The sequence below is a fragment of the Syngnathus scovelli genome, chromosome 17 (assembly GCF_024217435.2).
Source record: "Syngnathus scovelli strain Florida chromosome 17, RoL_Ssco_1.2, whole genome shotgun sequence".
Taxonomy (NCBI): Eukaryota; Metazoa; Chordata; class Actinopteri; order Syngnathiformes; family Syngnathidae; genus Syngnathus; species Syngnathus scovelli.
In genome coordinates, this window is record NC_090863.1 from 6,384,697 (window position 1) to 6,408,492 (window position 23,796).

The window sequence follows — 23,796 nt, forward strand, 5'->3', positions numbered from 1 at the left end:
TTTTCAATAAAGTATTTAGAAATAAAAATCATGAACATTTCTTGATTGAATTGAGTTTCAAACATCATCTACCTGATAGCCGACCGAGCGTTTGAGAGCAGGGCCCATCTCCTGGGCCACGCGTTGGGCCACCGACACTGCGCTGATCCGGCGAGGTTGCGTCACCAGGACGTTGCACTCGGCGCCGTGTCCCGCCGACACGCAATCCTCCAGTAGGAAGCGAGGGATGCGAGTGGTTTTGCCGCAGCCAGTCTCGCCGGCGACCACGACCGCCCGGGAAGCTCGCACAGCCGAGACCACGCGCTGCCGGTGGGCGTCGACCGGCAACGCCACGCTGGGGCCCGGCCCGACGCTTTCCCACTCCTCCTGAAGAAACTCGTTGAGACGCCGTGTTTCCTGAGGCGACCGCTCCCTGTACACTTTGCCCGTGATAGCGTCCAGCGTCAAGTCCTCCTCTACACTGTCCTGCTTGACGTTGTCATCCTCTTCTTCGTAGAACTTCTGCACTTCAGCTTCCACTGGATACTGTCATCGATGCAAAAATCACACCAATGTGCAGTTTGAGTTAACTTCTTACTTCCCTTGGATACACAACTTTGACAGGACTGACCCGTGTGAGATATTCCCTCATACGCTCTTCCAGATACGTGGGAACTTCCACCCGGAGAGGCCGCCGCTCACGTTCTCCAGCCTCCCTCACCTTGTCCCCGTGGTACATGGCGTGACTCAGTGGGTTGTTGTTCTTATCCAGCAAATTTAGTTCCTGTATCGGGCCACACGTGGGCAGTGTCAGTGCACTTGTGACAAAAATGAGATAATGGAACACGACTGCCGTGCTCACCTTAAATTTCAAACAGGCGAGAGCCGCCGCTCGCTTCTCCGCTGTGAGTTTTTTGCCTGCCGTCGCGATGAAAGTCATTTCCTGCGGCCAGCGCAGGGTCAACTCGCACGTCTTGAGCTTGCCACCTCTCGTTGCGAACCGTATCAGTTCCTAATACGATGATCCAGGTTGGTATGACGTGTTATTTAGGTGTGAACGGCGAGAAAGATACACTTACTTTGGAACTTTCAGATGAGTTGGCCACCTGGACCACCTTAGTCAAGAGCGCTTTGGGATAAGGGAAGAGGGAAAGTGCTTCGGAAATGTCAGATGAGTTTTCAGGTGCAGGCGGCGATTTAATCTGGGCACCGCTGACCCTGTCAGTCCGGGAGTCTTCGTCATCGTAAAGAGCAGAACGCACGTCTCCTCTCTCCCTGCTGGATCTCCTCCTGGGAAGCTGGTTGTCCGGGCCGATCACACCCATTTCCTGCCAGACAAGCAGGTGTAAATTATGCAATGTACTTTAGAAGAGTTGCTCGTAAAACATGTCGTCAAACATACTTTGAGCTTGTGACAAGCGGCTGCTGCTGCGCATCTCTCTGCGTCAACTTTTTTGGAGGCGTAGCCGTCCTCCTCGATCTTGCAGGGCCATAGCACAGTGACAGTGGCTTTCTACACAATAAGGAAAATTATTCAAGACAATGACTTACGGTCTAGAATGTAGAAGATTGACGTCGCCCTAACCTTGATGCCAGCCTCCTCCTCGCACGTGTACTGGATGAGCTCAGAGAGGTCGTTGACTCCCAGTGAGCGAGCGATGGTGTTATTCAAGAGACATTTGGGGTCTGGGAATTCCTCCAACAAGTTGGAACTAATGTTTCCTAAGCAGTAAATGTAGAAAGCATGCTTATCCACAATGGTGCTTTAAGATAAGTAAAATGAGGATGACTGAATGATGTTTCCACGGACGATCGTGCCCTTGACGATTGCAAGGGTTTTAAGCTCGCTCGCCGGAGTCACTCACCTCGTTTAGCTTGAAACCGCGACGTGCTGTACGGTCGAAAGCTGACTACTTTGGTCCCACACCAGCGCATTTCTCCGCCCCAGTGCGATGCTGTCGGGACTCCCATTCGAAGATACTTGCCGAGGCGGCATAGCGCTCTTAGACGCACGAGTGATACACCGGGTAGCGCCATGTTTTCACAATTTCTTCGTCGGTGGCAGTTTGGTCAAGGTTTGAAACAGCGCCTCCTCTGGCGGAAACCATGCAATACATTATAATTCATCACCGCCTCCTGCTAGATAAAAACACTGGGGTCGGTTCCAACACACCCGCGACCTTTGTGATCATAAAGCGAAGCAAATTCATATACAAGGTGATAATAATTCAATTTTGAAACACATTCAAATTTAGTGATTACAATGACACAATCATTCAGCATGAGTGAGTCAAGACTTATAGCTTTTATGCAAGATAATGAATAAAACTACTGAACTGTTGGTAACAGAATGGCCAGAAAGGAATATATCTATATATATTTTTTATTAACTATTATTATTTTATTTGTTATATATTTTGTGTGCAAATATAACAGCACCACAAGATGTCGCCATTGCAGTGAAGGCTAGTGATACTTTACTACACTTGTTGAACGCTGATTAACAAGTAAAGCTCTGTTTGTTTTGGTATTTTATTATTAACAACTATTAGATCATTCTTTTTTGCTTCAAACATCAGTGAAAGTGAGGAAGCCGTATACATTCAAAAGTTATGTTATTGATAGTTTAAATATAACAAAATACAATGAAATCATTCATTCAACATTTAAATAAAAGTTTGCGTTAGTTGAATATTCAATACCAATAATAATTATGTGCTTTAGATGAATGTGGATGATTTGTTTTAATGGTGACTGACTAAACTCCAACATTAGATGCAAAAAAAAAAAAAAAAAAGGCATGCACATATTTTCACCCCTATTGGCATTATACGCTCTATTTCCTGGGAAAATAAGGGAAGGGAGCACACACCTGGAAACATCTCATCACTTTTCCTCCTGCGTCTCCACGCACATGAGAACCAGAGGGTCCGCCTCAGTTTTGCCGTTATCTGCAGGATGGGCACGACCGCAGGCGTTGACACCGTATCTCTTGGCGATGCAGGGTGTAAAAAGGATTGTGATAAGACCCATAATGGAGGAACCAGGTGCAATCTCTATGTCAACTCTGAGGAGGACAGCTAAACAATTAAAATACGAAGGTCTACGCTTAAATTTTTTTTTAGCATATGTACTTTTCTGAATTCAGTTAATTTACAAGGTGTGGCACAAACCCAACATCTTGTCATGCAAATCTTTTCCTAATATCATAACACACACGTCCCTGCAGATGAGAGTAAACTGACCATACCTGGCATGCACTATGAAGGCATGTCATGTTTCTCGTAGCAAGTAGCCCGATGAGTCTACTTGAATGAGCAGACAAGCCGCTGCACGCTCACATGCAATATGTCTCGCACGTGTCATAACACTTCACTAGAAAATGTGCTTAGAGCTTTAGGTTAAATGGCTTCAATGAAGCCGGATTGAATTGCACTGAAATGTCGCCAATGTCCTTTAAAATCTCTACTTGACAGGAATTTGTGTACATTTGTAAGCTTGTTGAGTCATTTTCTTCATTTTGTTGATTGGTAGTTGCTGATTTGCTTGGCAGCATGGGCACTTTGCTCTCAAACAGCGCCCTCTTGAGGTCACAGCAAAAAAAAAAAAAAAAGAAGTGGGACTTTTCCGAGTGCACGCGGCGCGGCCGACGCCTGAAACAGCAGAAGCGGCGCAGACGCAGCGTCAGCCTCCAAAAAAACCTAAGCCGCAAATTATGTCTGGAACATGGAAAAGATCATGTGGCCCCCGCAGCCGGGCTGAGCAGGGGCGGCGAGAGGGAGCCGCTTTAGCGGTAACGGGGTTGGGATTGGACGGATGCGATTTACATTCCTTCTCCAAGGATGTGATATCGAGACAAGGTCAGCGCGAGGCTAATGCACGAGACGCTTGAGCAGAGGGAAGAACGGTAGGCCTGGTGGCGCTAAACTCAAATGGATGAGATGCCTTCTATTTAGACTCATCCCTCATTTTACATACCAGTCCAAAATATGCATTCGAGGTGCAGGTATTACTTCTGTCCACTTGGGGTCGCCATATTCACATTATACATTGTAGTATCCATGACTCTGAATGTGTGTGGCTTTAAAAGGCACAGCCTGGCCTGTTGAGTGACATCAGGTGTGGAGCACGGTAATGATGGTTAACGAAAAAACTAAAATTGAAAAAAATTCATTTTGTTAATATTTGGACTTATTCTAGTAATTGTCTGCGTTTCTATTGAGCAAAGAAGCTGTGATCGTGAATAATTAATTCATTGAAACAAAAAGATAATGATGCTTACTTATGCACATTGCATCAATTATTATTGCACCTATGCACTCCTTTTAGTCGATCTCTCCATTGTCCATGGTGGCGGTTGTCAAGAATAACTGCGGCGAGGAGCCGTCACATCAATCATATGGCCTTCCTCTTATGTATCTTGTTCTTTTTGTTTTTAATATGATCATGTCTATTATTATGGATACAGCTATTGTTAGGCGTACTGTTGTCATATCGGAATCCGTGAACGGTGTTACTAACTTGCTAATCTTTGTCTGTCTCCTGCTCCCAGCTTCTGGAAGTGCATCGGTTCAACATTTATCTGCTTCCTATTGGCGGCGGTTAGACCGAGTATGGTGGTGTTGGGAGTGGACCGGTATTGTCATCATGGGAGCATTTCTGTTGTCGTGCCCATTGTTCTCTTCTTCCTCTGCCAGCCAGCCAGCCAGCCAGCCGGCCAGCCAACCCGTGTCTCTATCTCGCTTCTGTCCAACTGCTGAGCTCATCGACTATTTTTTGACGCTGTGAACTATTTCTAGTCATTTGGCTTATTTGCATGACAAAGGTGCTGTTTGACATGAATGACTTGCAAGAGGAGCCATCTCATTCATCGTTTGGCATACTGCTGCTTCTCTTAACTAATCTGCAATCTGTTTTAGAATAAGAACCCAATGTGAGACTCAAGATAGCTGAGCTTGCTGCTCTCCAAACTTTTCGAGCGGATATAGCAAGTCGTATCCAATCTGGGTGATGATTGAGCTCAATGAGGTCGACGGTCAAATGAGTTTGTGTTACAAGCTTTCTGCCATCGCAATTTGCGGAGTAACGGCTTGTTTGCCGAATGCCAACAATTACACCAGAGCTACAATCATGCATCACTTTTCATTTCTACACGGAGCAAAAGTTGAAATATTAATGGGGGTGTTATTTTTGGGATAGTAGGCCCTCTCGAGGAAATACCTCAAAATCCACCAACATCCGACAAGCTGCGCATTCCATCTCAAAACCTCAAAGCCCGGAGGTGCCTTATTGTAATTGCACAGGAATAAAATCCAAACTGCTGAAAGAGACTCGACTTTTCGGCACCTTTTGCTTCTGCTGAAAGGGAAATCCAATATGGCGGTTCTTGGAAGGCTCTCTGATACTGGCGTCGGAAAATCACTTTGTGATCACCAGGGGACTAACCGGAGACAAATTAAAGTACGGTTATGGAATGATTTGAAATACAGAAAACACCTTCAGATTCATTTAGATGATGCAGTGACTCGTAATGCAGAAAAATGGATCTCCATTGTTGTACGAGTGTTGCTTATATCATTGGTGGTTGTGTTAGCGTCAATGCTAACAATACTGCGAGGGTTCGTTTTTTCCCGTAGTACAAACATTGTTTCAAGAATGAAATTGTTCTTTTAGAATTTAACACTCACTGGCTTGTATAGCTTTATTTGTGTTTAAGTTAGCTAATAGCTCAAATGTAGCTAATGCCAACCAATGCAAGTTTATTGCTGATTTAAAGCAGTGACTTAAAAGTTACTGGTCATTGTCTAGTGTGCCTTTTGTTATGTTTGTGGATGACCAAGCAAAAAGAAGACAACATTTTAGAAGAGTAGCTTTTTGTGAATAAATGACTGGGATTTAAATACATGTGGCTGGTTGAGTCCATCTGCTGCCTGCTGCCTGTTAGCTTCCCGTGCTGCTGGTTGGTTAGCTGCCACTTGTGATCAAAAAGTACAACGTTACACACGCGTGTTTTGTTTTTCTTTCAATCTTCCGAAAGGAAGCGGAGAAAAATCGAAGAGCAACATAAGATATTTGACAATTTGTCAGGAAGGAGCACTGAGCGAAGATGCAAACTGACAGTGCTTAGCTACAATATGTCACTTGTGATCAAAAAGTTGAATGTGTTCATTTTAAACAGAATTTCACTTTCAATTTGTCACCTCCGAGTGTGTAAAAGAAGGGGGTCGAAGATTATAATGTGTCACTACCCTGACACACTGGAGAGATTAGCGTCCATTACCGAAGCCGTAGCCGCTAGCACCTACAACAGTTATGACAGCTCTCAATTCAAAACACAGGAGCCCGTTTGGACCACACGCTTTTAAGCCGCATTGGCTGTGGGGAGCGGGATAGGGGTTGACTTTAAAATGGGTGTGGGAATCAATTATCCCACTCCAGAGACACGCAGGGCCGGTGGGTATTGCAATGGGATTAGTGTCCATTCTTGTCACGTACTGACAAACCCTCCCGCTGATCTCCTTAGAAGAAGCAAGCATTATTAGGCAGCCTCCTCACTGGGGGCCTTGAATCCCTAATATGGGAGTGAGTGACAAGCTAATAATGTTGGAGGGGAAAAGGGGGTGGAAATGCATTCCTTTGTGTTCAAGTGCTCACCTGTGTGAAATATCCAATAAGAGAAATCATGCAAATAGAAAAGAAAGCCCAAACCTGACCATATGTCATTTTTTGTTTGGCGCAAAATAGTGTCGGAGAAAAAGTATACAATGATCAAAATGTGCTTAATCCTAAAAGCGAGCAGGTTGAACACAGCCCAGGTGTTGAGCGCTCCCAAGTCGGTATACGACCCGCCCCATGTTTACGTGCCACCACTCCAAGGTGTGTGGGTAGCTGAGCCGCTGAAAAGTGTTTACACAGATCGTGAGGGAGGCTTGTCGCCTTGCGTAAAGCTGGCAAACTGACACGTTATCTATGAATCAGCGCCCGTGGCAAAAACAAATTGCGCAATTACACATTCTTGAATTGCTGCTACCTCGGCTGACCATGTCAATGTGACGACAGCCGAAAGCCGCATCGTATTCACGATAACTCATCCAGCTTTCATAGTAAAAAAAATTTGCAAACGCACTTGAGTTCCTTCAGGGTCTTGTGTTAAAGAAAGCCAAAACGTCACCACAGAAAATAAAAAGAATACAATTAAATACAACTAAATAATTTACAAATGAATGTTAAAAATAAAATATGAATTATAATACACGTGAATAAATACAAATAAATAAACATTTATAACTGGTGCAAGTTGCACAATTCCCGCCTCGGCGGTTTGACACGTCATTCCGCTAATCCTCAAATTGAAAGCAGTACCGAGAAGACTAAATAGTTTTCATGAGCGGGCCTGCCAGAGTGTTCAGGTTACTTGGCGGGGATGATTGATAGCTCGCCCGTGGATCTCAATGGCTGTCAATGTGACATGTGATTACCGGCTTTCGCTTGGTAGCGCTTGTGAAATGGCCCGCGGTCGCGGAGTTGCCGACAAATTTGTGAACTGCGCGTGAACCCGCCTGGCTCGCACGTGTGCGGGCTTCTAAGCGAAAGACGCGGTCTCGTTGAGGCAAGACCGGACTGATATTTAACCTGGCTGCCAATCTTTAACCCAAATCCGACTACACGGAGCCCTGTCTGTCTTTTTCATTCGTGACATCGACTTGGCCATGTTCGACTAATTTGACTTGAATATAAGCCATGTGCATGTTTAGTGCGCTGGCGCAAGAAAAAATCAAAGGGAACCTCAAATACCAGATGAGCAAGCTCCTCTGTACGTCACTAATTTACATAATAATAAAAATAATTTCTTCACTCATGGCACGGCTGGGTGAAGATCCAGAGCCACTTTCAAGCGACTACACTGGCTGCGACCCTACCCGAGCACGCGTACACCTATCCCCACAGTCGTCATGCTCCTGGCATCATGCCAAAACATTAAGGTAAGCAGAGCTGCAATGAACTAACTTCTGCTACGGTAGCCTTCAAGGGCCAAAAATATATATATATATTTTTTTTACTTTGAATTAGACACAACAATATTAAACATTTTTATATTCACTTAACACGTACCTGCCCCTTCTCTCGTGCTGCTGCCGGCTTTCTTCTGTTCCTCTGCCCCCCCATCTCTCTCTCTCTTGCTCTCTCTCCCTCTCTCTGCCGTGCAGGCTGGATGGGAGGAGCACCTCATGTGCTCTTCGTATAAGAAGTGTGGCGCATCCAGCTGAGGGCTTCACACAGCTACTCAGGAGAAACGAAATGATCTGCCCTGGAGCCGCAGCAAAATGCTGGATGGACACCTACTCCTGGGATGGTTATCGTTCACACTGGTAGTCCTTGTCTTCTACTTGCCACCGCCCAGCGCAGCCTATTTCGGGTGAGTGAAGCTGTCGTCACCTTGATTGTTGATTGGAGTGGCATCAGGCAAGATTTATTCAAAATAAAATATTATATTTGACTGAATTACTGAATTGTAAAGAATGTGTTCGTTTTACCAAAACAAATGAACAATTTACTGATAGAATTTTAACAAGACAAAAAAAAAAGTTAGATAATAAAGTTGTATTTTTAATTTAAAAAAACGCCTCAATATTCTTCCGTCTTGGTATAGCCAGTCTAGCCTTCGATCAATGAAAAACTAAATGACTAATATTTATTTACCAGGTGTTACATACTTAACTTGTATGGACACTGAGTGACATTACAACCAATCAGCGGCGTCGCTGTCATGAACGATTTCAGCCCAGTGATGGAATACGTAGCCAACGATAGACTTAAACTTAAGTGACAGTGAGAGAAGTCAAATATGCTGACATGAGTGAATTGGTTAATTTGACAAAAAGTCAACAGAAAAGACAGCGTCTGGTTATTGAGCGGTTAAAATGCATTAACCGGGAACAGAATATATTTCATATAAAAATTTTGTAACAAAGATAAAATACTGCTTTAAAGCAACAGTTATTGTGATTGTGTTACTTTTGAAACACGGCTGTTGTGAGTGCATGCGACAGCATGGTAGCATTCACTGAATGGATTTAGTGAAAAGTTATCTAAGTATGTTTGAGTGGCGGGAGGGATTATTTTTGCTTGTAAAAAACAAACGTATCCTCAGACGAGTGCAAAAAGGTGAGTGTACATACATGCCCGCCCTAAAAGCAACAGCTGGTAACAATAAAGCCATCTGACTGACTGCACTGGACTGGTGGCCCAACGTCTGCTGTTGGGCTTGCACAAAAAAAAAAAAAAAAAAAAAGAGAGAGAGAGAGAGAGAATTCCCCCCACCACCTACCCAATCCAGCATAAACATCACACACCTCAGGCAGCAGGAACTATTTTCTTTCTCAGCCATCGCTCATATGAATGAAAAATAACACTCACTGAACGTTCACGTCAATGTTTCATGAGAGCGGAGTGCAAAGGTACGTGTCCGAGCACGAGGAAAGTAGGCTGTAAGGAGCGTGACCCACCATGACCTCTGATTTAGCACTTGTGTGAACCCAATGCGGTCAAAAAAAAAAAAAAAGTACTGGACATGGTGATTGTACCGTTTGTAGTCTGTAAATATAACTATGACCTTTATGGCCTTGATGGAGTTACGATGGAGACTGATGTGAAGATTAAGCTACATTGGGGTGGGCAACCTATGGCCCGTGGGCCATGTACAGCCTGCAAGAGCATTTTATCGGGTCCGTTATGAGGTTGTGACAAAAAACAAATGAGATCTGCTATAAAAAAAAAGACCCGAAGCATTTAACCCACAAAATATTAATTCATCGTATTGTTTCATGTAGTTTGAAATTGTGTGTTTTATTCTCTTAATAACATGTTTGTCAAAATATCCCAAAGATCAAATATTTAAGCACACACCCCATTTGTTCTGCTGAAATTAGCCAGGCCTTCAATGTTGCAAATGTATACTCCATCACACGCTCCTGCTGGGTGAGTCTCATTTTTGTAACTATGGTGAACGTGGGTGGAGCTTGAGATTTGCAGCTGGAGAGCCTTGGTGGGCTTCCCCTCATCTCGCTGGCAAGTGTTTGGCAAACAGCAGGCTGAATCCGAATAGCTGTTCTCGGCCGGTGTGGTGTCTCCTACTCTGAGTCCCTCCGCTAGGTTTTATGCCCGGTGCGTCACTGTCTGTAATCCCGCAGCCACACGAAGGACACGTGGTAGCCCGGATTCCCGTCCGTCTTCCTCACTTGCTGGAAAGTAAAGCTTGGCAGGCCGGCGTGCACTGGCACTCGCATGGCCTCTAATGGCCCTAATGCCCATGGATATTTACTCGCACTGTTAGCATTTGTTTTCAATTGCCTCTTTGCGGGAGGGGGAAGCACGTGGTGTTACAGCGCCGGCTGGGTGGAATACGAATGAGTTCGGGTGAATGATTGAGCCTCGAAGCTCAGGAACATGACGCTGAAGAAAGAGCTCACGCAGGTGACTCAGACCCCAAAAACAGAAATTCAACACCGGTGGTGTCACAGTCCGGGACAAACAACACCAACCTGCTGGAATAAATATTCCTCCGCACGGGGGCCTCCCGGGTACTGATTGACTCAAAATAGAGGGTCAACGCTGCATACCCAATTTCCAGAGTGCGGTGGAGCGTAAGTGAAACATAAACACAATCGTCTCCTGGCCACGGTCTGCGCGGCGGAGGGCGGGGAGGGATTCCTGGCGTAGTCGGGCGCCCGCTTAAATTGTCATCCTTTGCCGCAAGAATGCGAGCGCTCGTTTTCCTTCCCCCCGCGCCTGTTGTGGCAGGTGCTACCTCTCCCCCTAAATCCGTTATCATTTGCAATCAGAAAAAGTCTGCGGGGGCTTCATTCAGGACGTGATGGAGCCTTAAAGACGTCTGGTATTGGTTTAAAAGTCCACAAAGGCTTTTTTTTTTTTACATTCCGTGGTCTTGTAAACTGCGCTGGATTGCAAGGAGGCATTGGTTTGTTTTTATTTAGTTCATGTGAGACATGTAGAAAAAAAAGAATCCACCCACAGCTGGAATCACCAATCAGAGCCACAGTATCCGGCATAAGCAAAAACACAGGTCTCTATTACTATTGAATTACCTTTGGAGTAAATTGCCACTGCTTATTTCTTTGTAAAAATGGTGCAAATCAAATTTATGATCAGTATGCAGACCGAATCTATTTTTAAAATAACAAGTCAAGTAGAGCCAACTAGAGTATACTCGAAAAACGTCTGGGTAGTAATTATTTCTTACGAGTATGAAAAACATTCTGTCATGGCTTGTTTCTGCTTCAGTTTTCCTCGACCCGGTTCGGTCCAAAAATAATAGGCTAACAAATGGTATCAGGAGGCGATTTTCATCACTGCGCCGAATCATTTCCAGCAGTGTTTAAAAGTCACTGCCATGTTTCACGTTGTCATTTAATAGGCTACATATAAACATTTCCCGTGCTCCCTGTCCGTCCCCTCCTACTTTTGCCTTGCAGTGGTTTCGCGGGGAGCTCCTGGATGATTACGGCTCATTAGGAGCAGCGCTGTTGCCGGGCAGACAGTGGTTGGCGGGTGGCGTCTCATTACCGGGGCCCTGAAGGAATGATTAGGCCTGACGTGTGGCGAAGGCGGGGAGTGCGGTCGATAGGCAGGGATTTCCCGACTTCATAGGATATCCTGTGGTGGGAGCCCCACCTCAAGGGGTATCGCTTTACCCAACAGATAGGATTCTCTCAGCACTTGTGTGCTGACATCACGCAGACGTGAGAGTTTTGATAGCGGGCGGCTTTTTACAGCTTCGTTGATACAACTGGATTCACGTTACTGTTTGGATATTAGCCAAATGTCATAGCCTACTATGCTAGCCGATGCTAGCGACTATGTGGAGCAGCCACTCCTCAAGTGGAGAAGTCAAAATCGGATCACTAAGTGATTCAAATTTTGAATTGCAGAAAAATACAAGATTATAAATCTTGTCACTTTGGATTCACATTACCGTTTGGACATCCAAATGTCATAGCTTAGCGGATGCTAGTTACTATAAGGAGCAGCCACTACTCCAAGTCAAGAAGTCAAAACTTAAAGACTTTAAAGATTAAGTTAGGAAAAAACATCATCATTTTTTTAATGTGGGTTATAAAAAGGCAATTATTAGCTGTGCTAAATATTTTTAAATGTGACTTTGCTCAGGAGGGCTTGTAAATGCATTTGGCCGTCTCACATTAGAGAAAGTCGAGCGTTGTTGGAGAGACTGCGGCAAGGACTTAAAAAAAAAAAAGAAAGGCAGCTCCAGCTGTTGGCAGTGTGTTGCGCCCGTGCAGCGTCACACGACACGGCGAGGAAATTCCCGTTGATGTCAAACTTTCGCTGGGATGACGTTTGATGCTATTTGCAGGCCAACTAGTCGAAACGGTCAGAAAAGTAATAAAGGCTAACGATACAACGTCTAGGGTCCTATTGCTTGTTCTTACTAGGGTCGAAGGTGAGCTGAGGCCTGTCAAGAGTCTGAAGTTGTTGAGTCAACAAAAAAGCAATCCAGAGCATTAAGAGTAAATGTTCCGAACTCATTTTTCCAAGACGGTGTTGTACTGACAACTCATGCCATCATTTGACCTCTTGTGCCTTCTTTCGACAGCAAAATAGTTGCTGAAAGTTGCTTTTTTTTTTTCTCTCTCTCTCTGGGAGCTGGCAGGCACAAAACTCTCCTCTTTCAGCCACTGAGGAGTGACTGATTCAAACAGCTGCTGTTTTGTTTGCAATTCTTGTCGTCTTGCCTTTGAAAGCTGGAACACGACGTTCCGAATCGCGTCGCGTTCGCAAATTCGGCCTTGTCCGGGCGTCTTGCTTCTGGGCCCAGCTGGCGTTGGCGTATACTGCGCCTGAGGTGTGTCTGAGGTGCGTTGGTGCGCTGGTACAGGCCTGCCCTGTGCCATGGCGTGGGATGGAACACACGGAGGGGATGAAGTGTGTGTGTGTGTGTGCGTGGGGGGGGGGTCATGAGTCACGCGGGACGCCGCCGCTCGCCCAATCTGTGCCAGTCACACAGTGACCATAACAGAGCCGCTGACCCTAGAAGCACACAGAACTTAAACCTCTTACTATGCCACACACTCCCATTCCCAAACTACCACCATGGTTCTGGATTAAACAACCAGTCTCTGCTCTGACTTTAACAACAACAACAAAAAATCTAAACTAGCTAGTTTCGGTTTGGGCGTGAGAATTGTTCTAGCTTGGAGGTGGTGGTCTGAAGAGTTTAGGGCAGCAGATGACATAACGCTGGGTCACATCCTGTTTAGTCATACGAGATAGCCGATTTGCACTTTGTCTCACACATTGTCCTGATCATGACTCAAGTCATCGTGACACATAATCAAGCGGCTATGCTACTGCACTCTCGGGGGGGGATTCAGCCAGGGGCTCGTCTGGGGGGGGCTTTAGGGGTGCTCAGTCCCCTCACACTTATAATGTTGGGGTCTCTGCTTTTGGGCAAAGGAGTTAAAAAGCAATGTCGGACACCACCGCATTTCATGCAAGGCTCGTGCTGCCACACACCAGATGGCACATGAGTGGGCAGGGTGGGTTGAAGTTCATCCAAAAATTTCCATGATTTGTGTGCCACCCAGCAGCAGCAGTAGTAGCAGCGTAGGAGGACTTTCTCAAGGTCCGCACGTTTTAAACAGGCACAAGCAGAAGTGCTTCGGGACACATGTGGACGTCTGTCGTTGTTTTGGCAGTGATGGTTTTGTCTGGAGGAGGCTTCGTGTGGAGCCGACAGCTGGGCGGAATGATTGACATTCGTTTGGCGTAATTGACCGGTGGGAATAAAGGGAGAACTGGGGGGGGGGGGGGGTTGTGGAAGGAAGGAGGAGGAAGAGGGCGGTTGCTTGTGACGGGACCAACCTGAGTTGATGGAAAAGTTGTAGCTTCGGTGTTTTTATTTTAGTTATCTTTGGCAAGGTGCAATCAGCCAGTGACTGATTAGCTGTTGATTGAAGGTAGTAAGTGCTAGCATGTGCAAACATAAACAAATTGAGATCAACATTTTGTTTAAACTTCCCCCAGGATAACTAAATCCCCCACCCCAAATAAACGGTTTAGTTAATGTATATTTAGGTCATTTCAATGTATATTGAATGGAATATTTTTAGTTAAACAATTCACTTTTTTACTGTCTTGGTCATTCTGTGCCCCACCAAAATAAGAGATACATATTGAATTTTTTTTTAAGCCTAACAAATATTCAATAATTTTAACGTTGGATTATTCACTGTTTATTTATACAGTATAAATTATTATTTTTATTTAAAAATGCATTAATTCTGTTTTTTTTGTTTTGTATTTGAGTTTATTTTTTTATTTATTTTGGCTATTGGGTGGATGGATGATGAATGGAAGGATAGATGCATAGATTTGAATCCTAGATGGCTTTATATGTACCTAAATATATTTTTGATGCTACCTACCTAGCTACCTCCAAGACATTGCATAGTGAGCTTCACTGATGTCTCCTAATAAATAAAGCAAAAGAAATTGTGTGGAACACACTATAAAACCGGAGGTGCTACCAGAAGTACCAGCCGAGGGTGACTTCCAGAAAAGGAGTGATGATGGTGAAGGTCAATGAGGGATGGAAATGGAAAATGAACGTAGAGTAAACGTCATGGCCGATGGGAGGTGCTGACATGCGGAGAGAAAGAACTAAACAAACTAGCGAGTGATAGACTGGGGAGGAGGTGCACCAGGAGTCTGTCCAGGCAAGTGTGTGAATGGAAAAACAAAGCTTCACCAACTTCTTTTTTTTTTTTTTTTTTTTTTTTTATACGTCGGTGTTATATTCCATGTGTAACTTCTGTTGCTGGGCCAACTCCTCAAACAAAAACACCTGAGGGAAAACGCTCCAGGATGTGAAAACACGGCGAGATGTTCGGAGGATCTTAGCAAGGGAGCACACGCCACTCTGCTCTAATCACATGAACATGTCTTGATAAGAAGCCGTGTGTGTGTGTTTGGAGTTGAATTTAGCTGTCAGCCGTGACACGTGGCGGCGTGTTTCGATTCTATTCTGTTTTTCTTCATGACGGGAATGCTAATTGCGGTGAAGATTGTGTAGATTAGAAGGAAAAGTTGGGCAGATTGCATGTGATAGATGATTGCTAGGATCTAAAAACGCTTTTGATATACGTATATACTTTTGGAAAGCCAGTTTCTCTTTGTGGAATGCCATCCCACCAAAGTGTGTAATCACTGGCGGAGCTAGGATTTCCATGGGTAGCAGGTGGCCCGCAAAAAAAAACAAAAAACTGAAACAACCTAAAATTCTTCAAATAATGCTGATAGAAATTCATGGAAAAAAAATACCAGAAGAATCACAAAATACCAAATAAAAATCAATTGTGCGGCAGGGCAGGCATCTAGAGTGTGCAAGTATATTTCAATGGGAGCCAGTGCCCTCGCAGCCCCCCATCTAGCTCCGCTAGTGCACCTGCATGAGCAGGTGGCATCAAGTTGGCTCCTGACCCTAAAATTATCTAGATTCCCAGAAATTTCCAGAAATTCCTCAGGGAACGATAAAGCATCCAAACGGCAATTCCAAAGTTTGTATACACGCGCAGGAAGCGTCGTGCGAAGCGTAACCGTTACCATCATACATGTTTTTCCTGTGTAAGTACGCCGAGCGATCAGCCGATGTCAAGACGTAGCTTGCCAGGTTTCCATTTCAAAATCCATAGCTGTCAGACACGTTACAGCAAGGCAAACAGGCGTTGCAGAAAGGAAAGCGTTTGACCCAATCCGAAAGCCGATCCCCGATGCCTCGTCCGCTTTGGATTGGAGCGCTGGCCTTCCCAGGCATGCGGCGCACACGCAACCCTTCAGACAATATCGCATAGCATATGGAAGCCATTAAGTCGCTTGGAATGAAAGTGAGGACTCTGGGGGAAACACTTCAGTCGGTTATTTGACTTAATAAAACAAATCTCTTGTTAAAGAACCCTGGTGACTTTCGCCCCGGCGAGCACTGAAGGGCGGTAATGACATTGCGAGCGGATCGACCGGCCGGCCGCTTTCGTGACCTGACTTCCTGTTTGCCGGTGTTACGCTTCACTTGACAGTATCATGGTTTTATCAGAATAAAAGCTTTTCTGTCATTGATGTGCAAGGTTAAAGAACACGTGTGCCTTCGTGACGCTCCGCATATTGGTTGGTTTCACTCTTGGGGTGTGAAGCTTGCCAGAGATTAGACATAATGAGCAGCCCGGACTGCCAATCCTGTCAGTCGCCGTGACCAAAACGGTCGCAGGGCCGACTGTCGCGTCCCTTTTGGCGTGTGTGTTTACGCCGCGATCCCGCCGTGGCGACCTCAGAGCGTCGGTCTTCGGGGGCCTGCCAGCTCTGCGGCGGGGCTTCGCTTGTTTGTTTTTGTATACGCTTCCCTTAAATAAACGGAGGAGAGAGGAGTGCGAGCGAGCCACATGTTCTGCGTGCAGCTGCAGTGTGAAAGATTTCGAGTAGGGTGATTTCTCTGTATTTGTGTGGGGATTCTATAATGAGAGTGTAAATCCCGCGGTCTGGTCCTGTTTAAATCGATGCAACACAGCTGTGAATGCCCCCCCCCCCTCCGGACCGTTGTTTTGAACGCTTGTTCATCACTTTTCAATTCTGTTTCATCTCGGAATGGTCCGCAAGTATTTGGATGACAAAGAGCCGTTGATTATATTTAATGCAGAGTAGCATTTTGTCAAATAATAGCCCTGACTCTGTTATATTTGAGATATCATATGTATAAATACTCACACACACACACACACACATACACACACACACACACACACACAAGAATCCGAGCAATTCTGCCATTAGACGTTGCAGCGTCTGTTAGATAGTTACCCTTTTTTATTTCAGTTGTAAACTTTTATATTAAGCCTCCAGTGATTTGCGTTGCCTGAGTGATTTATAACCGCTGGAAGGCAAATTGGAATTTTAAAAGGCATGACAGCTTACTGGCGTGTTCTTGGTATGTAAGCGATTGGTACCTCACCATTCTGGTAAAAACAGCACTGATGGGAAGTACTCCTATTCACTCCTCCATTTTTTTTTTTTTTAGGCTGACAGGTAATGAGCCACTGTCAATCCTGCCACTGAACTCTCTACCGGAGGAGAACGTAGGCCGGGCCCACTACAAACTGTGCGACCGGCTCAAACTGGAAAAGAAGCAACGCAGGATGTGCAGACGTGACCCAGGCGTGGCCGAGACCTTGCGAGAGGCCATCACCATGAGCGCCCAAGAATGCCAGTATCAGTTCCGCTTCGAGAGGTGGAACTGCACCTTAGAGGGGCGCCACCGAGCCAACATGCTCAAGAGAGGTACGTGGGAACGCCAATTTCCTATGGTGGAGGGAAGAAAAAAAAAACACGCAATTCCAAAAGAATAATCCATTTGCTTTCTCAAGGGTTCAAGGAGACCGCCTTCCTGTACGCCATTTCTTCGGCGGGACTGACGCACGCCATGGCCAAAGCGTGCAGCGCTGGCCGCATGGATCGCTGCACGTGCGACGAGGCACCCGACCTGGAGAACCGCAAGGCGTGGCAGTGGGGCGGCTGCGGCGACAACCTGAAGTACGCCAATAAGTTTGTCAAGGACTTCCTAGGAAAGCGCTCCAACAAAGACCTGCGCGCACACGTGGACATGCACAACACCAACGTGGGCCTGAAGGTGAGGATTGATTGTTAAATTGGGTTGTGGAGTTCAAACTGATCAGGACGGAAAATATCCCAAAGTAGTTGTAATCGTTTGGATGCATCTCGATCTAATCTGTCTTGTTTGAGCTTCCTCAAAGCATGCACACCCCTGAGAATCCACTTTTTCTCCCCGGCAACTGTGATTTATTAGCTGATGAGATTGAAGAAAAAAGATAAATCAATATTATAATGACTTGGCTGGAGCATTTTAAATCGTCATCATAAAATAGTCTTGCCATCATTTTGCTGTAAAAGTCGCAACTTGTTTTATTAGAGCAGCTCTAACTCGAATTGGGCTCAGATAAAAAAAGATAGGAAAAAAAAGATATACATTTAATTTAAAAAAATGATATATATATATTATATATATATGGTTTTGTCTTTAGTCCTTCCTTTGCGGCTCGTCTCTTCACATGTCCCCTCGGGAGATTCTATCTGCGTTTTAAGATTTACAACATTGCTTTTTACTTTTTTTTTTCTCGACTAAGTTTTGGGGTCAATTCACAAGAGGACAGTCGTGGAATGTGCTGCCCCCAGCCCCCCTCCTCTAAAAAGCTGACCTATCGCATTTTCTCGACCCGTTGCCGTGATAAATGTTCACTTCCTGATCTCTTTCGCAGTCACGGCGGAGAAACCGAGGTGCTATCCAAAACCCCCTTGTCTGAGACAATGTGTTATTGTCATTCATTCGTAGACATTCATTGCTTTTGACGACTTGCGGTCTGACTTTCTTGGCCGGGGTGCGAGGATGCGAAGGCTGCAATTTTTTTTTTCTTTTACCTTCTGACCATTTTGCTTCTATAGCTTTTTTTAGGATCGACTTGTACCTTGGCTTTAAAAAAGTAAACTGTCAAAACCACGGCAGACTCTGGGGAGCCCGCCCCTCTTGCAACCTCCCCTTGTTTCTTCATCAAAAAAATCGGCATTGATTAAAATACAATAAATAATTGTAACAATAAAAAGGCAAACCAGGATGGGGCCAAAGTTACGTGAGGTTACAGGACGTGTTGTGTTCACAAAAAAAGGGTCTTTCATAAGTCAAGGTACCACTGTCCTATGTCTGGTGTGCAAGGTCATCAAGGCCGGTGTGGACACCACCTGCAAGTGCCACGGCGTCTCCGGTTCCTGCACCATCCGGACATGCTGGAGGCAGCTGAAGCCCTTCCACGAAGTCGGCAAGCAACTCAAGCAGCGCTACGAGACCTCGGTCAAGGTGGGCAGCTCCACCAACGAGGCCACGGGGGAGGGTGACATCTCCCCGTCGGGCCGGAGCCAACAACCGCCGCTGCCGCCGCCCGCGCTCCCGCAGCTCAACGAGCAGATCCCCCGCACTGTCAACCTACTGCACATCGAGGACTCGCCCAGCTTCTGCAGGCCCAGCAAGTACTCGTCGGGCACGACCGCCCGCAAGTGCTACAAGGACAAGAACTGCGACGCTATCTGCTGCGGGCGGGGTCACAACACCCAGAGCCGGGAGGTGACGCGGCCCTGCCAGTGCCAAGTGCGCTGGTGCTGCTACGTGGAATGCAAGCAGTGCACGCAGAGGGAGGAGGTGTACACCTGTAAGGGCTGAAGGCCGCCGCCGCCGCCATTACAGGAGTGGGGACACTGATAAGCACTTTGAGGGATTCCAAGACAAACTTCTTCTCAGACAACTGGGTGAACATCTCACGCCTTAAGCAGACTCTACTTATTCGACTTTTCACGTGCAAGCATAGCCACGAGAGTGAAGGAAGAAGACGGACGATCCGTGACGGGGATCCATCGACGACTTCCAACAAAAACCAGACAGGGTGTAAGAATTTTACTCTACACGCACATATCTACGCGCGCACACATTGTGTGTTTGCATATGCATGTAAATAAGTTTATAAAGAACGTTTTATATATTGTATACAAGCCACTTATGTAATTTTATGGTAAAAAGAAAAAAAACCACTAACTGCACAAACGCTTTGCTGTTTTGTGCGACTGTTGCCGCCTTTTGGAAGTTTTAAACCGAGACTCCTTCGTGTGGTGGGGAAAACAAATTGAAACTTTTTTTTTTTTTTAATAGATCATTTGCAGCTGTAAGTTGCATTTTGAAAATAACTGGACACTTTTTTAGAGACGCCTGCGCCACACAAAAGATTCGGGTTTTTTTTTTGTGCCTATCCAAAGATAATGACGCTCCAATGTTTATTATCGTGTTGGTCGTCTCATGTCTCATTTAGCAAAAACGATCGGGACCAAATTTCAGAAACGGGGCCGTTCTGCACAACCAACCGCAATAATAAACAATGTCAAATCATTTTGGACAATTCTATGCGGGAACATTCTCTTTTCTGTTCCCTGCTTTTTGGAGCGGCGCAGGTGTACCTATATTATAATATTGTGACTGACGGGTGGATGCAAATGAGGAATACAAATACAATACGTCCCTCTGCCTTCTTCCGAACGTTCAGGGAATAGATTCAGACCACTACGACTGTTTGGGGGGGAAACCATCAATCATGAAGACGACAGCGGCCTTGCTAGAAAAAAAAATGCGGCCGGACGTAGCAACCATATTATTACCGTTGAGCCATATTCCTCATTAGCATAAGCACTCGATCATCTGATGCCCTTATTGTAGACCGTGAAGATAAAAGCTTCTGAATTGTCTGCACTTAGCTTCTGGTAATCATCTATAAGATATGCAGATCTTGTTTGTGACTACTGAGTGAGAGAGGGGGGGACCCAGCTTTGTATGATAGCATTCATTCCCACACTGAAAGCCAAAAAGCCCTTTATAGTATTTTTTTTTGTTTAAATCTATATTTATGGATGCAGCACAGATTTTTTTTTTTATTGTAAATAGGTTTCTTCTCCTGTGGTAATAAGACACGTGATCAACTATCGCAAGAAATGAGCTTCAGTGACACCCCGCAGTTTTGTCTAAAAAAAAATGTACAGGCAATGTTCAAAGTCATGTTAACATTATTAACTGTCATACAGTTAACCAGTCAAATATAAAAAAATGTGACAAAATGTGTAGAAATCGACAAGAGTCCGAGCTCACAACAAAAATAGGGAAACTTAAAAGCATAAATCTTTTGATGATATATGAAATTACTTCGAGTGAGGTGCATTGCGTTGTTTGGACTCCATGTTTCATCCAAATGTCACGGTGGGGCGTTGGAGCTTCAGATTCTAATCATAGATCCTGCACCCGGCCACCGTGGTCCAGAATTTCGATAAGCAAATAAAAGCCGCGCAGAAGTTTGCACGCTACATGCAAACCATAATAACTATGCAGCGCAAATGCCTGCCTGCCACAGCACACTTTTGGTATGTGCTCACCCCCCACCCCACCCCACCCTTCCACCAAGAAAACACCAACTTCTCTTGGCTGATGAGCCCGTTGAAGACAAACAGGAATACCAAATGCCCACTGAGTGCATTTTTCTGGCTCCGCTTATAGATTGTATTTAAGGAGAATGATGCTGCAAGATGATGATGTCACGCAACATTCTCAAAATCCAAAACTCCGCACTGTTTAGTTAGCAGAAGACCATGTACAAAAAAAAATCTATTTTGTAGAAAAAAAAAGCAAATAAATTATTTTTAAATATATTATGAGCATGTGTTTAGTGTAAATACGACTAAATTGATTTTATATCCAGTATTTTGTATTTTTTTGGGGTTTGTTTTCAAGAAGCATGTATTCATATGCAAACTTGCTGTTTTTCAAAGCACTAACAAAATCCTAACAAATGTGTATTCATGCGCACCATCTCCACAATATCTCCATCGGATTTGATCTGTTTGTATAATCCACTACTTTCGTGAAAACCCTTTATACCATGTTGTCACTTTTACAAGTACTCTTTGTTTTTTATTAGGGTTTGTGCAGTGCGTGTACAAACACACAGCCCGATACCAACACACCAACAAGGTTTTTGTCATGTCTTATGGGAACCCTAAATTATTGTCCTCTACCTCATGTGTATAGCTCGTACATAAGCAGATCACAAATGACTGGTAAGAATGTATTTAAGTTATTTAACATCTTTGTATAACAAAGGAGAGACAAGAAATCTGAAATAATAAAAATGAATTTTTAAATTATATTCGCATATTCCTGGTGAGTCATTTTGGTGACATATTTGGATGGATCGATCGATAAGCATATTTAAAAAGTGTATACCGTATTATCCGCACTATAAGCCGCACCGGATTATAAGGCGCACCTTCATTTTTTTTAATGTATTTATTTTTCTACCTTAATGTCAAACAAAGTCATCGTGAAATCAAATGCATGATTCATTTTTGGCCTTTTTCACAGTACTCAGACATACGTTATATCACTATGCCTGTTGGGGGAATTACCCCCGTGGTGGGTCGCTATTATTAATTCAACATTCCCCTCCTCAGCAAGCGTGGGGAGATTTCAGGGAGTTTTCTCTCTCAACAAAACGTGGCTTATAGGAATTGAAACAGTGAGCTTTACCAAAGCAAAACATAATTATTGGATATCTGCGCTAATACGGGAATAGCAAATCCCCATGACACGTGTATCTAAATTAGCAGCTTCGGGAGCATCTTTGCTACCCCCCTCGCTCGCTTCCTGGCCCCCCCCCTGCCTCCTCTGGTACCAGGCTGCTAATACGAGCTGCAACTTTGCGGTGCGCTGTAATCCAACAACGTTTTGACAGCTGTTACCATGAAGGAAGTGGGCGCAACTCAAACACACATATACGCACATACATACTTACACACAGGGGAAAAAAATGAAGGAATCTTCAAGCTCTTTCTAACTTGTGAGATAGTTTTATGAAGAAAAAAAAGTGGCGGAATGTTGTTATTCCAGCACAAGATATATGTGGCCCGTTTTGCTCCACTGCACTTTTATTGCAGCAACGCTCAATCATAAATAAGTGTATAGCTTTAAATACCAAAGATACAGCTGACTAGTTCTGTATTTTGAATTTTATTGAATTGTGTTCAATAGAGTTACTATATAAGCAGAAAAATAGTTTTTTTTTGTGTGTTGTTGTTAATTAAGCTCAAATTTGCTAGCATTAGCAACAGCTCAAATTTGCTAGCATTAGCATTAGTCAGCCCAAGGCCCAAAACCTGAGGCACCCAAAACATGTCTACTTTCTGGTTAGAAATGTTATCAAGTAACTTGCGATTTTTCTTTTCCAGGCTTTATAATTGAAGTTTATATTATCATGAGTTTGACTGTTAAAAACAATTGCTATCATGTGAACGTTTCCATCCAAACAGTTATGACTTTGAGCTTCAATAAGGCAATCCAAGCATGATCTAAACTCTCAAGGAGTGTCAAGCATATGTGCTGACCGCTATGAAAACACCTTAGCTCATGCTGTAGGTCTTTTGGAACTCATTTGTCTTTTCTTTTCTGAAGGCAGGGAAACAAAGTCAAAAAAGTTCCCTCTCAGGAAAGAGTGCATCGAGTCCATCGGGGGATGTCACTTCCTTACTTCTTTCCTGTTCTTGACTTTCAAGCTTTTCAGTGTTTACATCTATTTTTAATTGTAACCAAGCACCTGTCAGTTCACCCCCCTAAAAAAAACATACACAAATATACATAAACTGAAATGTGTTGCTGTGTAAAAGTATCTTAATAACGAGAGTAACTAGCATGTAGCTTAATGGCTAACTCCTAGCATGCCACTAAATTTCGTGTTACCTCCTTTGTTAAAACTACGTTTGGGGATTTGATTTACTTTTTAAGCAACAATCTTTGTATGCATTTTAGATGATTCTGAAATAGCAGAGAGGCTGCACTAAATCTTAAATGGCTTTCTGAGATAGATGTTAGGCCATTAAAAACTATTTCTCACTGGCAGAAGTGAACAGCTCAATTTTGGACGCCGCCCACGAGGGACCGAGTCTTTAAGGGCCTCCCCGCAAGCCGGAGCCGGATAATGGAGGTTTTCAACACTCGCTCTGAGTCATAAAAATGTCCGCTTCGCATGACAAAGCTCGTTTTTCACAATGCTGCGTTCCAACTGGAGACTTCCATAAACGTAAATCGTGCAGTTCGTTGAAACATGACAAACAAACAAAATCAATAAATAATAATGGACCATG

General features: G+C 44.4%; 2 protein-coding genes across 3 annotated transcripts in view; one reads left to right on the forward strand and one right to left on the reverse strand.

The window, feature by feature from the left end:
* The window catches only part of dhx30 (DEAH (Asp-Glu-Ala-His) box helicase 30), a 53,135-nt gene that overhangs the window by 3,184 nt on the left and 26,155 nt on the right, over positions 1 to 23,796 (reverse strand). The window contains exons 1-9 of one of the 2 annotated variants that reach the window (XM_049746735.2): positions 8,092 to 8,184; positions 2,852 to 2,970; positions 1,845 to 2,073; positions 1,565 to 1,701; positions 1,382 to 1,492; positions 1,059 to 1,307; positions 842 to 991; positions 611 to 763; positions 73 to 525 (exon numbers count right to left, since the gene is read on the reverse strand). In XM_049746735.2, the coding sequence (XP_049602692.1) occupies positions 73 to 525; positions 611 to 763; positions 842 to 991; positions 1,059 to 1,307; positions 1,382 to 1,492; positions 1,565 to 1,701; positions 1,845 to 2,016 (1,425 nt within the window). In that variant the 5' untranslated portion in view covers positions 2,017 to 2,073; positions 2,852 to 2,970; positions 8,092 to 8,184. Of the gene's footprint in view, positions 1 to 72; positions 526 to 610; positions 764 to 841; positions 992 to 1,058; positions 1,308 to 1,381; positions 1,493 to 1,564; positions 1,702 to 1,844; positions 2,074 to 2,851; positions 2,971 to 8,091; positions 8,185 to 23,796 lie in introns of those variants that run through there. The other variant, XM_068648641.1, reaches the window with a different exon arrangement.
* On the forward strand, positions 8,263 to 21,804 carry wnt9a (wingless-type MMTV integration site family, member 9A). Its single transcript, XM_049746737.2, has 4 exons — positions 8,263 to 8,395; positions 17,081 to 17,340; positions 17,427 to 17,689; positions 18,788 to 21,804. The coding sequence occupies exons 1-4, from the start codon at positions 8,304 to 8,306 to the stop codon at positions 19,286 to 19,288; spliced, it is 1,116 nt and encodes a 371-aa protein (XP_049602694.1). The 5' UTR covers positions 8,263 to 8,303; the 3' UTR covers positions 19,289 to 21,804.

Coding starts and splice junctions, on each gene's coding strand:
- wnt9a (XM_049746737.2), top strand. CDS start 8,304: ATGCTGGATGGACACCTACTCCTGGGATGGTTATCGTTCACACTGGTA. Junction 8,396..17,080: donor CCCAGCGCAGCCTATTTCGG/GTGAGTGAAGCT, acceptor TTTTTTTTTTAG/GCTGACAGGTAATGAGCCAC. Junction 17,690..18,787: donor ACACCAACGTGGGCCTGAAG/GTGAGGATTGAT, acceptor CTGGTGTGCAAG/GTCATCAAGGCCGGTGTGGA.